The sequence below is a fragment of the Periplaneta americana genome, chromosome 15 (assembly GCF_040183065.1).
Source record: "Periplaneta americana isolate PAMFEO1 chromosome 15, P.americana_PAMFEO1_priV1, whole genome shotgun sequence".
Lineage (NCBI taxonomy): Eukaryota > Metazoa > Arthropoda > Insecta > Blattodea > Blattidae > Periplaneta > Periplaneta americana.
In genome coordinates, this window is record NC_091131.1 from 101,040,883 (window position 1) to 101,056,629 (window position 15,747).

Here is a 15,747-nt window from a genome sequence, read left to right on the forward strand (position 1 = left end):
TAAAATGACAGTGACCACAACAACAAAACGTAAACACAATGACCGCGACAATACAACGGAAACGACGGCGACCACAGCAAGACAGCAAAAGCAAAGGTGATAGCGGCAATAGTCTACAACGGAAACGACAGCGACCAAGACAATACAATTGAATCGACAGCGACCACAACATGACAATGAAAACAACGATTTCCACGGCAGTAGGTTACAACGGAAACGACAGCAACCGTGACAATACAACGAAAACGACAGTGACCACCGACAATGCAAAGGAAACGGCAGCGACCGCGACAATACAATTGAAACAACGATGACCGCGGCAATAGTCTACAATGGAAACGATAGCGACCTCACAATACAACGAAAACGACAGTGACCACGACAATGCAAAGGAAACGGCAGCGACCGCGACAATACAATTGAAACGACAGCGACTACAAAATGCAACGGAAACGACAGGACCACAACATGACAATAAAAACGATCATCGCGGGAATAATCTACAACGGAAACGACAGCAACAGTGACAATACAACGAAAACGACAGTGACCATCGACAATGCAAAGGAAATGGCAGCGACCACAAAATACAACGGAAACGACAGGACCACAACATGACAATAAAAACTATGATCGCGGGAATAATCTACAACGGAAACGACAGCAACCGTAACAGTACAATTAAAAGGACAGCGACCACAACAATTACAATGGAAACGACAGCAACCACAACATGGTAATGAAAACGATGACCGCGGCAATTAGCTACAACAGAAACAACAGCGACAGTGCCAATACAACTGAAATGACAGCAGTGATGCCAATCTGTCAACCACTCATTATGGTACCAACACTTTAAATTAGGGTATTTTATGGTACGTCAAAAATAAAATTAAATAGAAGCATGCACTTACTGTGTGCTCGTATATGCACTTTTTTTTATTAAATTACTGCAATTGGTAAAAGTTAATGTATCTCAATAATGAAAAAGAACTGGAAGCAGGTATTTGTTAAACGAATCAGAATAACTCAGTCATTGTTGAGTGGAGAGTTCTCCGCTTTGTTTCAGGCAAAACATGAAGTGCAATAACATTAATGAAAGTGTTGAGAACCGTCTGGCAATTGCTACATTGCATTAAACTGAACAGAGAAGTATAATACATTTCCATATTTTATGGAAATTATGGTATTTTTACGTATCATAATGAATTATGGAAGGTGGTACAATCAACTAAATTGTGGTACGATGTACACGACCACGACAAAGCAAATGAAACGACAGCGACCGCGACAATACTACGGAAACAGAAATGACAGCGACCGCGATATTACTACGAAAACGGAAACGACAGCGACCGCGACAATACAACGGAAACGACAGCAACCGCAACAATAGAACGGAAACAGAAACGACAGGACCGCGACAACAGAACGGAAACGGCAGCGACTGCATCAATACAACTAAAAACGGAAACGAGAGCAATTGCAACAATACAACGGAAACGCGAGAGACAGCGACAATATAACGAAAACGGAAACGACAGCGACCGCATCAATACAACGAAAACAACAGTTACAGTTATAGCTTACAACGAAATTAACGGTGAGTGCGGTAATAGCTTACCATGGAAACAACAGCGACCGCGACACTACAATACAGAGGAAACGACAACGACCGCATCAATACAACGAAAACAACGGTGACAGGGACAATAGCTTACAACGAGAAGGACGGTGACTGGCAAAACATTACCACGGAAACAACAGCAACCCCGACACTACAATACAAAGGAAACGATAGCGACCGCATCAATACAACGAAAACAACGGTGACAGGGACAATAGCTTACAACGAGAAGGACGGTGACTGGCAAAACATTACCACGGAAACAACAGCAACCCTGACACTACAATACAAAGGAAACGACAGCGACCGCATCAATACAACGAAAACAACGGTGACAGGGACAATAGCTTACAACGAGAAGAACGGTGACTGGCAAAACATTACCACGGAAACAACAGCAACCCCGACACTACAATACAAAGGAAACGACAGCGACCGCATCAATACAACGAAAACGGAAACGAGAGCAACTGCGACAATACAACGGAAACGAAAGGGACCGTCACAATAGAACGGAAACGGAAACGACAGCGACCGCATCAATGCAACGAAAACAACAGTTACAGTTATAGCTTACAACGAAATTAACGGTGAGTGCGGTAATAGCTTACCATGGAAACAACAGCGACCGCGACACTACAATACAAAGGAAACGACAACGACCGCATCAATACAACGAAAACAAGGGTGACAGTGACAATAGCTTACAACGAGAAGGACGGTGACTGGCAAAACATTACCACGGAAACAACAGCAACCCCGACACTACAATACAAAGGAAACGACAGCGACCGCATCAATACAACGAAAACGGAAACGAGAGCAACTGCGACAATACAATGGAAACGAAAGGGACCGTCACAATAGAACGGAAACGGAAACGACAGCGACCGTGTCAATACAACGAAAACGACAGTTACCGCGTCAATAGCTTACAACGAAAACGACGGTGAGTGCGGTAATAGCTTACCATGGAAACAACAGCGACCGCGACAATATAATAGAAAGGAAACGACAGCGACCGCAGCAATACAACGAAAACAAGGGTGACCGGGGCAATAGCTTACAACGAAAACGACAGTGACTGGCAATAGCTTACCATGGAAACAACAGCGACCGCGGCACTACAATACAAAGGAAACGACAGCGACCGCATCAATACAACGGAAGCCATGGCGATCACAAAACAACGAAAAGTATGGTGACCGCGGCAATACAACGGAAACGACAGCGACAGCGACAATACAGTGGAAAGCAAGGCGGCCACAACACAACGAAAACGACAGTGACCGCGGCATACAATGCAAACTACGGCGACCACAACACAATGAAAACGACAGTGGCTGCTGCAATAGCTTACAATGGAAACAACAGCGACAGCGAAAATACAAGGAAAACGACGGCTACAGTGATAATACAACGGAAAACACGGCAACCACAAGACATCGGAAACAACAGTGACTGCAAAATTATAGTTGAAAGTTCAGATCATCTAGTGTTACTTTGTTGATAAAACACTCTTAGGATAAGGAAATAAATAAATAAACTGTACTGACAGAAAATTTTCTATTAATACTATTGATACGTAAATCTGTCGTACACTTCCAAGCATATCTTATAATAACTTGGCTAAGCGTGTAAGTTGCAACCTGCTGTCACAACTGATAGTCGGCAAATGACAGATGGAGGCATTTAGAAGGAGAGGCTCACTTGGCGGGAAAATTAATGAGGCTCAATTGTTTATCCACTATACGTCAAAATTAGGTACGATAGCATTCTATCGTTAAAAATTGTCATAAGTAATATCACAAAAGATATGCATACTTTCGCGCTCTTGACTTTATATAAACCAAATGAAAATCTCGCATGATATTTAGTAAGTTTGTTTCGTCAAAAAATACATGAAAAATTAATAATGAGAATACCGCAAAACAATAGTCTTTTATTGGACAAGACATTCTTGATTTTAATACCGTACAAGACATAAATCAGAACTCCATCTACCCGCTACCCTCTGTTAATACAGGGACATAATTTTATTTTTACTTGCATTTTTATTGTACCTGCATTTCTGAATGTACTTCACTCTCACCCCTTCACTAATGTCCTTGCTCCCGTCAGACACACTGGCATTCGAAGTCTTCAAGCGGTGAAGTAAACACTGCAGTGTATAGTGTGTTTCATAAATATGATTGCGTTTTCTATAGAAGAAAGAACCTATATTAATAATATCGTACTAAAAAATTATATTCAAGAAACGATCAATTCAATTTTAGAGAATATGCTTCAAAATGTTTTTAATAATATGCGTACTGAATTGAAGCCTGGATTGTAATGAACGGCAACCATTTTCAGCAACTTGTTTAAAAATTCAGATTAGCTTTTTTTGAATTGAGGTGGCTAGAAGCAAAGGAATGGTAGTGACATTTGTAATAACATGAGTTAAGTGCATCCAGTGTAAGCAAAAGTATCTAAAATTTTAGTGGCAAAGGGATATTTTAATCGCATCACACATTAAAATTTAAATTTAAATTTCACCGGTTTTACGAAAGCTTAAATATTTAAAACCCATTTTCTCAAAAGTAACTTAAGTGCACTTACAGCCCTTTACTTATGACCCCCTCAATTTAAATGCACTCTCTATATTTTATGTTAACACCAATAATTAATATGCTAAGTAAAGTAGACATTACATAACGAACATAGCCGCCTGAAAAGTTGAGTTTTTGAAAAAAAAAATGTTACTACTCTACTGTATTTTGATAAATTCCGTAAAAGTGATGATCAAACTGAAAATCGTAATACCGTAATTTCACACAAGTATGGTCCTAAGCCACAACTATGGTCCAAAGACACTCGCTCACGAAAACAGTGATATCTCAGTTCCTAGTGACAGTTAGTGATTATTTAAATACTAAAGCATAGAGCATAGATATAGTAATATTGTGAGGGTTATGAAACGCATCCTGTCTGCCATGTTTCGTCGCTAGTCAACTGTCAATTGGAGTTAGGTTTTGCATGTTACCTCGTCCACTGGAAACTTTCTCTGCTATCAGTTACCACAACAAGGATTTCTGTGTTCTTGATGGTATATATGACAGTTAATTTAGTATTTACATACATTTAATCAGTGGCGGCTCGTGATAAAATATTATGTGTGTTCACAATTTTGTGTTTCAAAATCGAAGAGAATTTGAAATCGTACGTTTTTAGCCTAATATGAAATGTCATGATTGCAATGTTTCACTGTCGAAAAACCGTATATAAATTCAAAACAACATATAATAATAATAATAATAATAATAATAATAATAATAATAATAATAATGAAACCTAGTCTTTTTATTTCCAATTTTTCCTGGAAAGCCAGTTTACCCAGTTATTTATTCTTCAAAATTACTTGAACAGAGTTCATCGTTTACGTCTGTTAAAAATTAATACATAAAACAATTTACAAAAGCGTATGTTCAGTAATATATTTTGATTCACAACGCACTGATACACTATAGCCTATGCCAGTACTGTAATCCCATTCGCATAGATTGATTACTATAAATACATGCTAGTAAATATTATTCTTAAATAATATACATCACCATACAGATATTTAAATTCATACCACCATTACATTCAGCCAGCACGTGTTTGAAAGCCAAACTATGCTATATGCCGAAACTGAAGTATAGTAATTCACAAACTACACTCTCGTAGCAGCACTGTACACACTTCGACATAAAGTAAACCTTCCGACAGTGAGATGCTGACACCTGCAGGCTAAAATACAGAAACGATAGGCATCGATGCACCTGCCATCTGTAGGATAGATTCACTGTTCACTTAATGCTTTGTGGTCTTGACGAGTCATAAGCGGCCAGCGAAAGACAATTTTCTCCCGCGCATGCGTGAAATTTCTGTAACCTTCTTGAAAAGAGCACGGCTTGTACGTGAACGGATGTTGCCAAGTTTACATAAAAAGTTTATGCAAGATGCGGGAAGTTTAAAATACTCGATCCTGATATACATCCCCACTACGCCAATACGGTATTAAAATAATAAAACTAGTCGTGCATTAATGGAGATCGACTATTGATCAGATTTTTTGTATTCGACAGATAATGGAGAAAAAATGGGAGTATAAGGGTACAGTACATCAGTTATTCATAGATTTCAAAAAGGCTTATGACTCGGTTAAGAGGGAAGTATTATATGATATTCTTATTGAATTTGGTATTCCCAAGAAACTAGTTCGATTAATTAAAATGTGTCTCAGTGAAACATACAGCAGAGTCCGTATAGGTCAGTTTCTATCTGATGCTTTTCCAATTCACTGCGGGCTAAAGCAAGGAGATGCACTATCACCTTTACTTTTTAACTTCGCTCTAGAATATGCCATTAGGAAAGTTCAGGATAACAGGCAGGGTTTGGAATTGAACGGGTTACATCAGCTTCTTGTCTATGCGGATGACGTGAATATGTTAGGAGAAAATACACAAACGATTAGGGAAAACACGGAAATTTTACTTGAAGCAAGTAGAGCGATCGGTTTGGAAGTAAATCCCGAAAAGACAAAGTATATGATTATGTCTCGTGACCAGAATATTGTACGAAATGGAAATATAAAAATTGGAGATTTATCCTTCGAAGAGGTGGAAAAATTCAAATATCTTGGAGCAACAGTACCAAATATAAATGACACTCGGGAGGAAATTAACCGCAGAATAAATATGGGAAATGCATGTTATTATTCGGTTGAGAAGCTCTTATCATCCAGTCTGCTGTCGAAAAATCTGAAAGTTAGAACTTATAAAACAGTTATATTACCGGTTCTTCTGTATGGTTGTGAAACTTGGACTCTCACTCTGAGAGAGGAACATAGGTTCAGGGTGTTTGAGAATAAGGTGCTAAGGAAAATATTTGGGGCTAAGCGGGATGAAGTTACAGGAGAATGGAGAAAGTTATACAACACAGAACTGCACGCATTGTATTCTTCACCTGACATAATTAGGAACATTAAATCCAGACGTTTGAGATGGGCAGGGCATGTAGCACGTATGGGCGAATCCAGAAATGCATATAGAATGTTAGTTGGGAGACCGGAGGGAAAAAGACCTTTAGGGAGGCCGAGACGTAGATGGGAGGATAATATTAAAATGGATTTGAGGGAGGTGGGGTATGATGATAGAGACTGGATTATCTTGCACAGGATAGGGACCGCTGGCGGGCTTATGTGAGAGCGGCAATGAACCTTAGGGTTCCTTAAAAGCCATTTGTAAGTAAGTAAGTAAGTAAGTAAGTAAGTAAGTCGTGCATTAATGGAAACAAGGTGTTCACGTGCTCTTGTGCTCTTATTGACGCACCGCCACTGCATTTAATGAATATTTTTACAGTTGCATATGTTTTTTCATATTTATTGGAAGAATAATAAAAAATGGTGCTTGGAGTTCAACTATGGTCCTATCATTTTTGTGGACTATAGTTGTGTTCCGACTTCTGGTTTTGGTTCTCACATTACAGAATATTTTTTATAGGCTTTGTTGGTGCCACCTAATAAAATTTTTCGTAGAAAGTTGGCAGGAAGTTCCTATAAGCCATATGATGACAGAAGTATGAAACTTTATATAAAAGATATCACCAACAAGGTACTAACGCAGCGGAAAGCCGCAGAAAAGTACAAAATACCTCGTAGTTCTATAATACCTAAATCGAGAGCACTGCATGAAAATAAACTAAACTCATCTGATTGACAATGGTTCTTCTTGTCTTCAGAAAAAAAGCATTCGTGCATTCGTCGAACATGCTATATCCATGTCCAATCTTGGATTTCTGATAACTTTATTCTACTTCAGGTGTAATGTGAAAATGTACCTGGATAGCCAAGACCGCAAAGTACCAGCATTCACTAAGAATCTACCTGGACGACGTTGGGCAAAATGCTTTTCAGAACGTCACAAGAATTAATTATCACAGGTTTTTCAGTCTCCAAATGTGACCGATCTGATGCAACCACTAAACAGAACTTGTTTTCGAAATTGAAATACCATTGGCGGCAAATACTTGATGAAAAGGGACACTAGATGGAAGAAGCATGCCAACAGATTCCAAAAATGTATTTCCTCCATTGTTAAATAAGCTCTGGAATAAAGTTACTGTATTCCGATATCGCAAGCAAATTTGCAAGTTTGATTCAGGAAAGTTGGAATCTTTCCTCTTTGTGCAGTTGAAGTTCTAGAAAGTGTGCCATCACGTTCTGATCCTAACGTCAGAAACCCAGAAGGAAGTGCTGTTTCAGACACATTAATAAAATATATAGAAATGACAACGAATCAAGCAATAGAACAAGGAACATCCATAAAGAGGAGAAAGAAGAAACTTGATGTTGAGTCAGGTAAAAGTATTTCAGCAGAAGATATTGAAAATTTTTCATTACCATCTACCTCCAAAATTGCAATTTGCTCAAGCAGAAACAAAGGTTATTGCAAGGGGAAGGCAGTAGAGAGTTCTACCGTGAAAGTGAAGATGGATATTCCTTGGCATCAGAACTTCATTGAACTTGTCAGACATTGAAGAGACCTTCGAAGATACTTCAAACCATCCTTAAAAGATATTAAACGATCTATCAGTAAGCCAAAGTAGCGAAGTACAATAAGGAAGCTTTTCCATGTGCCTGAACTTGAAGGTTTATGGAGTTAAACAAAAAATTAACCAACTGATTATGTATCTGTTTGAGATTGTTTGAGTTTGATTAAGAATGGTTGTCTTATTTTTTTTGGGGGGTTTTATATTGATTTCATTATTTGATACAAATTGTATTTTTCTTAAAGAAACAGCGGTTATGTTAAAATTAAGAAATAAATAATTTTTCTCACTGTCTTCTGCAAAATCTGTATTTTATATTAAAAATTACTGACTGCTGTATCACACAGTTGCAAAACATCCTCTCAACTGTAGTCCATGAGCGATTTATATTAGGATATATTCAATGGACTATAGTTGTGACTTCATAACAGAACTATAGTCCACAGTTTATGAAAAGATGTTCCATATACCAACTAGATTTCGAATAACAAAAGTGTTTGATATTAATTCCTGACCTTTCTAAAGTTGATATCAACAAAAAAAATTCTTCTAATAGTTTTATTTTGTAAATTACATTGAGAAATCTAAAAAGTGATGAGATATTGGACCATAGTTGTGTGAAATTACGGTATCGTATTTCCCTACAACATAAATGGATACACTACTTTTCTCTCCTCCTATACCTAGTAAAATGATTTGTTTACATATTGCACTAGTAACATAAAACTCCTGTAATGGAAGGGGGCAACAGTGTTTCCGAGTATAGCCAGGTTAATGTTAAAAATGTTCGTAAAAATAAAGTGATGTCCCAGTACAAGCTGTTATAAAAAAAAGGAGGAGTTCGCTATTCATGTATTACAGTCTTGAATGCACCGCCTAATTACCGGTATCTTAAAACTTTGAAGGTCCATGAGAAAAGATTTAGAACAGAATTAACAGTTCTACATACTCATACCTTCTATACAATTGAGAAATTGTTTATGTTTGTAAATTAAATTAATCTACTTAATATGAATTGTACAATTTTGTATAGCTCAACTAAAATATGCTTGTAAATTGAATTATTTGTTTACTATGTAAGGTATATTTTTGTGTAGTTTAACTGATTAACTGTTTATGCTGTAAATTGAATAGCAATCTGTATAATTCAACTGATGAATTGTTTATGCTTGTAAATTGAATTAATATACTTCATATGAATTATGTACTCGTAATTTTGTATAGCTCAACTAAGTCCACCGCTGTGGAGTAACGGTTAGCGCGTCTGACCGTGGAATGAGCGGGCCTGGGTTCAAATCCTGGTTGTCGTTTTTTTCCGGAGTTTTCCCTCAATCAATTGAAGTAGAATTGCTGGGTAACTTTCGACGTTGGACCTCGGACTCATTTCGCCATTTTTATTAATTCATATATCATCATCAGCAGCAGCAGCAGCAGCATTCATACGATAGCCTGGGTTAAGTTAACGATGCGGCGTGTTGTACTTGTACAAGAGCGCGGCCGTTCAGCTAACTAATCCTTCATAGAATAGGAGTGGCAAGTACAATAAGCCTCAGACTGCAGTGCAAGCCTTTGGGATTCTCCTCCGTACAAGAGAAAAAAAAATAGCTCAACTAAAATATGCTTGTAAATTGAATTAATTTGTTTACTATATATTGCATATTTTTGTGCTTGACTGATGAATCGCATATGCTGTAAATTGAACAGTAATCTACTGTATATAGCTCAACTGATGAATATTGTTTATGCTTGTAAATTGAAGTAATTTGCATGATATGTGTTATCAATTTCTGTATACCTGAACTGACGGAATTGTTTATGCTTTTAAATTGAATTAATTTACCTGCTATGAATTATGTTTTTATAACTCAACTGATGAATAATTGTTTAGGTTGTAAATTGAATCATCTATACTGTATAATTTTTGTAGAGCCGCCAACGTAGCTCAGCCAGAGACTTGCTAGCCTGCTGAACCAGTGCTGCGCTCGGGCTTGAGTTGGATCCCCGTTTGGGCTGATTGCCTGGTTGGGTTCTTTCCTAGGTTTTCTCAAACCATAAAACGAATACCAGGTGATCTATGGCGAATCCTCGGCCTCACTTCATTTCGCCAAGAAATTGTAATCTTGTAAAATTTTTATTTGTTCCACGTCTTAAAGCAGCGGTCATCACACAGAGCACCCTCGGGCTAGCGTCTCTTACCCGCACATAAGACATTGCACTGGCGTGCATCGTGGCTGCTGGCGGGTATGCTTCCTATCTCTCTCTTCTGAGCATATTACGTTGCACTCGTTACATTTTACTTATTTCAGCGAATGCTGACGATCACTGTCTTAGAGCTTCAATGCTAATGTAAGGTCTATGAAATACAATAAGAAAATGAAATGAACATATTATGTGCTTACATCGTATCCTATTTCACTCGTTGTTACGGTCTATTTCTCGTAAAGAGAAAATGAAAATACCGAGTGTGTAAAAAGTTTCGCCCGATTTTGAATGCAAGAAGTATTGTTTATTTGTTTCAACATCATGGTTACCTGAAACGAACCATAACCATATCATAACATAGTAATCACATAGTACTCACACCAAACAACAGCTTCACAAATAATAATAATAATAATAATAATAATAATAATAATAATAATAATAATAATCATTCTAGCCTACACGGGGTATGCTTGCATGAATAAAAATCGGATGTAAGTTTGTACACACCCGGTATTAATTTTGAAACACGATCAGAGTCATCTAGTGTTAACTACTCTAACTTCACATGAATCACAGACGACAGAATAATGACAGGTATTGACTTAGCATCTTCCGCTTAAAATTTAAATAGGCCTAATGCATTTCAAAGACAAATTTTTCTTTCACATTTTGAACATAGGTTCTATTAATAGAGAATAACATGAAATGTTAATTGACGCAATAACTTACATTAGATGCAGATCTCGACCAAACAATAGGATTATCATATTTTATCATCAGATATTCAGTGGACTACTTCACTGAAATAATTAGTATTAAATCTTGATACTAAACTTAATTGGAACCAAGACGTCACCATCTGAACAGCAAGAGCACTAAAACATTATTTCCTGCTATTCTCATTTTTAAATCACCAACTTTATATTGTAGCGTTTGGTTTCTACGCCATATTGTTTTTCCCTGTTTTTCCTTGTTTCCTTTTCTACCTTTATTCCCCTCTCTTTTCTTTAATTTTGTTTTATTTTGATTGCTTTATTTATAAGAAAATAAAAGTCACAATGTGTGTAATCCGTATGGAACGAAGTTGAGACACCAAAATATTGCCTAGAGGTGGCTACAGGTTTGAGGAACACAGGATATAGAATGACGTCAGCTGTTTACTTTACTGCTGTAACTTCAGGTTCGAATGCAAAATGAGAGACGTCACGTGAAGAGAGCTCTGTTCATTCGGAGTTTAATGGGTGCGAGTTGTACATTGTTTACTGCTTTCTCATAGGTTGTTTCGACACAGCAGGCCTATTCTCTGTTTACAAAGTACATCTTTCGTCAGGAGTTCAGTTGTGATCTAGTGGAGGTAGGCAGGGTGTGAATTAAGATTTCTGATTATGGGGGATAGAATCCTAGATAGAGAAAACCATAGGCCTACATAAAATTATTATCCTCATTTGATACTGTTCAACGCTTGGTCGCACTGAGTTGCTTGTCTTGCATCTTGATTATAATAATAATTATATCCATGAGCAGGCTTAAGATAAGATGTGTAATTTCTGAGTTATTGATTGTTAGCAGCTTGCCGGTGATGATAATACATCAATATTATTTTCTTTGCTTACTTTATAAAGTACATATAGGCCTACTCGTATTAAAACAATTATATTTTGTGAGAGGGATAGAAGTTATCCCTGGCAGGGATGTTAATATGAATTTATGACAAGGGGATAATTTTCCAACAGAGGAAAATTTCCCATCATCCCCCCGTTAATTGGCACCCTGGAGGTAGGTACTGTAAAGATATATTAAAATTCCGCCAATATGATTATTTTTCAGCCAAGGACAAAAATATATTATGGTATAAGGTGTGTAAGTTGGACATAAAAGTTAAAAAGCGTAGTGATTTACAAAAACATTGTGAAGCTAAAACACATATTGAACGTCTGAAATTGTTCATTGTTTTGATTTCGGATCAGTCCACTTTTTTATGACTTGTATCTGATGTAAGAATATTCTATCCCACAAATTTGAGAATCCACATTGTAAACAACTGGTTTAAAAGAATGTCTAGAAAATTGCCTACTCCAACTATTACGTGTACACAATAATTACCCTCGTGTTATGAAAGAATTTTAAATTCTATACGACCAGCTGTTGATAACAATAAAAGGATTAAACTAAAACAGAAGAGTGTTCTTGAAAAAAAAATCAATCCTGTATATTCGAAACACTGAAGTGCAATATAATTAAATGGTGAACGGGCACAAGATAATACGTATAGTAACAATATTATAATAAATATAAACATGTACTTCAAATTCGTATCACTAACATCGTGTGATGTCGAAAGAATGTACACAGTTGTACACTGCAACAAAATCAGTACACAATTAATTTTTATTTAAAATCTATCACCACTTTCTACAATGAAGAGAATGAGGTAAGTCGCTTTCGTAAATGTATGTTATAATTCATTGGTCACGTAAACATGCGGAGCAAAATTTTGATTCAAGCATAACAGTGCTCTGTACAAGTCCCTGACTACCCTGACTTGCATTGCACGTTGTTAAGTTCATAGGTTTGATGTCCGAAGTTCCATCCCTAGTGGTTGGTAAACCATATATGTACCTGGCAAGATTGGTTAAAACATTTCCTCTACTTAGATGAATAATTTGCATTTTAAGTATATTTTGTCTTAAAGGTGTTAATGGTATAACACTCAACATTTTCAGACAATCCAATGTAGATTTTCTAGCAGCCAATTATCTATGATCTTATGAGTTTATTATGAAGTAATTCCACAACTTTTTTCATTTACTGTTTTCTCTAAGAATTTTTAGTAGATACCTTCCACTAATACTGCTGCAACTGTAGTAACAAATACAAGAATACTTACCATTCCACCGGTAGTCAAATAGAGGTGGCTTCAAGTTATTAACAGATGATGGAGTCCAATTCTGCACGTTTCCTTGTGGCGTGACAGTCTTCCATCTCCTACACTTCTCTGATTTCATGAAATTGCAGTCCAATAAGCTTTCTTCGGTGTCCCATTTCACTAAAATACAATAATGATTAGATATACCACAATGTAACACACCATCGGGACAAATCGGAAGTGGAATAGGCAAATAAATGTTACATGGTCCTTCGTACAGTACCGGTACAATGTTAGCAAGTAATGTCCTGTTTTAATCTGGTTCATCGCTATTTGCTATGATATAAACTACATACGTTAAAAAATATGAATGGAAATTCTTTAAATTTACATATTTACAATTTAATTTCTTGCACTAGGTGGCAAGTCGCTGTACGTTTTTACATAAAAAAACACACGCATACGCGCACGTACACACAACAACAGAAAACTAATAATACTTTGCTACATACTATCAACTTAATAAATTACTATAGTCGCGACGCTGTTATTTCCGGCGTGACTCCGCCTCTTTGCTTAAGTCTTAGGAAGTGAAGGCTCTATAAAGTCTAGGTAGGTAGTATCGTTCGCCATTTTTGTTCTTTCGTTCCCGAGCTACCATACGAGGAATCTATTTACCACACCGTTAAACATTATCATGTCGTGGCTCCTATGATAATAAATCAAACGCACTGTAATTCAGCAAGTAATTGAGCGGAAAATAACGTCTTCGTGTGCTTTCTGCGAACGCCAAAGAAAGAGCCAAAATGGCGACGATTATATTAAGTATTTATCGAGCCTTAAGAAATGAATAACGTCTTCATAAGCGAATCACAAGACGCACACGTTTAAATGTAGCCGACCTGCAACGCGATTAGCTGTCGGAAATTAGAGCGACGGGACAAAATATTTTTGTGTAATGTGCTATTCCAATCTCTAAATGTAATAAAGAAAGAGCATCAATTATGATTAGGTTATAAGCAAGGGCGGCCCATGCCTACGGGCTCCGCCCTCTCTGTTGTTTTTACTAATTGGTAAGTTATATAATAATTATACTAATTGGTAAGTTATATAATAATTACGTTCCTTAATGAGTACTAATGACAACTGCATAATACTCTGTGTACTGTAGATTCCTGATTATTGGCTAATGGAGAACCGCATTGTATTCCGTCCGTATGACATGTACTGACTAACGTTATAAGGGCTCAGTTTATCCTACGCTCGGAGCACACCCGATTGCCATGGTCACGAAAGCTGCACTCCTCTCACTCCATAGGGTACGCACACAAAGGAAGCAGGTTTCCTGCTTTCAGGTTGCCGGCGCCGGCACGCGCTTACCAGCGCCAAGAAGTATTACGTGTTAGCTAATGAGGTCCGAACAGAAAGGAAGCAGGTTCGTACTTGTCAACGCGTGCAACAAGCGCCCACAAGTTTCCGGAATGGTACGCACACAAAGAACGCTGGTTTCCCGCTTTCAGCTTGCCGGCGCCGACACGCGCTTACCCGCGCCAAGAAGTTCTGCATGTTAACTAATGAGGTCCGAACAGAAAGGATACAGGTTCGTACTTGTCAACGCGTGCAACAAGCGCCTAAAAATTTTACCGGAATGAATCTTTAATTCCTGCTCGCTGGTTGTTGACCCCTGCATTCTGTATTATCGGTGCACAGTAGAAAGTAAAATGAATAGTGATGCATTAATTGCTGCTGTTTATAACAATCCTGCGGTATGGGATAAAAAAGACAAGTACCATAGCAAAAGAAATGTAGTATTTGTTTAGTCAACTGTCCGAAGACAGGTCTGAACCTCACAATTGATACAAAAAGCATCATTTATGAGGAAACTAGGCCAGGAGATAATGGGGTAGGGTGGCCAGTTCCTTTCCCCCTCCATTGCATACATCGCCGATTAGTGAAGAATAAAGTTGTTGGAAAGGGATAAGTGCAGAAATGAAGCAGGACGGTAAGTAAAATATCTAAAGATAAGAATAGAAAATGTTTCACAATAATTGAGGGGTTTCTAGATTAAACATCACGTCACAAAAATTTATTTTTAAAAGGTTTATATGATCCTAATGGGGAAATTAGACAAAGCAGACCATTAGAAACCTTTAAATGGGGAATTTCTTAAAAATATTTTACAAACATTTTTTCTATAGGTAAGATGGAATTACGTTTTTAAAATGTTTTCTGAAAAATCTTATCGATTAATTTGATAACTTTTATCTTCCAACACTTCGGTTGTTGATTTGATTGCTTACGAAATGCTACATTAAAGCTAATTAATTCTCACTTATAGCACTCTTCTTAGAAACAAAGCTGAGGATGATGTGGATGTATAGGCTACTATAAGAGATTAATTTGCAGTCCATTAGTGTAATATGTTTCTAGTTAGCGATGTATGCAAAGGATGAGAAAACAAACTGTCCACCCT

At 37.3% G+C, this 15,747-nt stretch overlaps 1 protein-coding gene across 4 annotated transcripts in view; it reads right to left on the reverse strand.

The window, feature by feature from the left end:
- The window catches only part of LOC138715218 (receptor-type tyrosine-protein phosphatase S-like), a 476,906-nt gene that overhangs the window by 177,800 nt on the left and 283,359 nt on the right, over positions 1–15,747 (reverse strand). For all 4 annotated transcript variants that reach the window (XM_069847896.1, XM_069847898.1, XM_069847899.1 and 1 more), the window contains one exon: positions 13,296–13,454. In XM_069847896.1, coding sequence (XP_069703997.1) covers positions 13,296–13,454 — 159 coding nt within the window. The remainder of the gene's footprint in view (positions 1–13,295; positions 13,455–15,747) is intronic.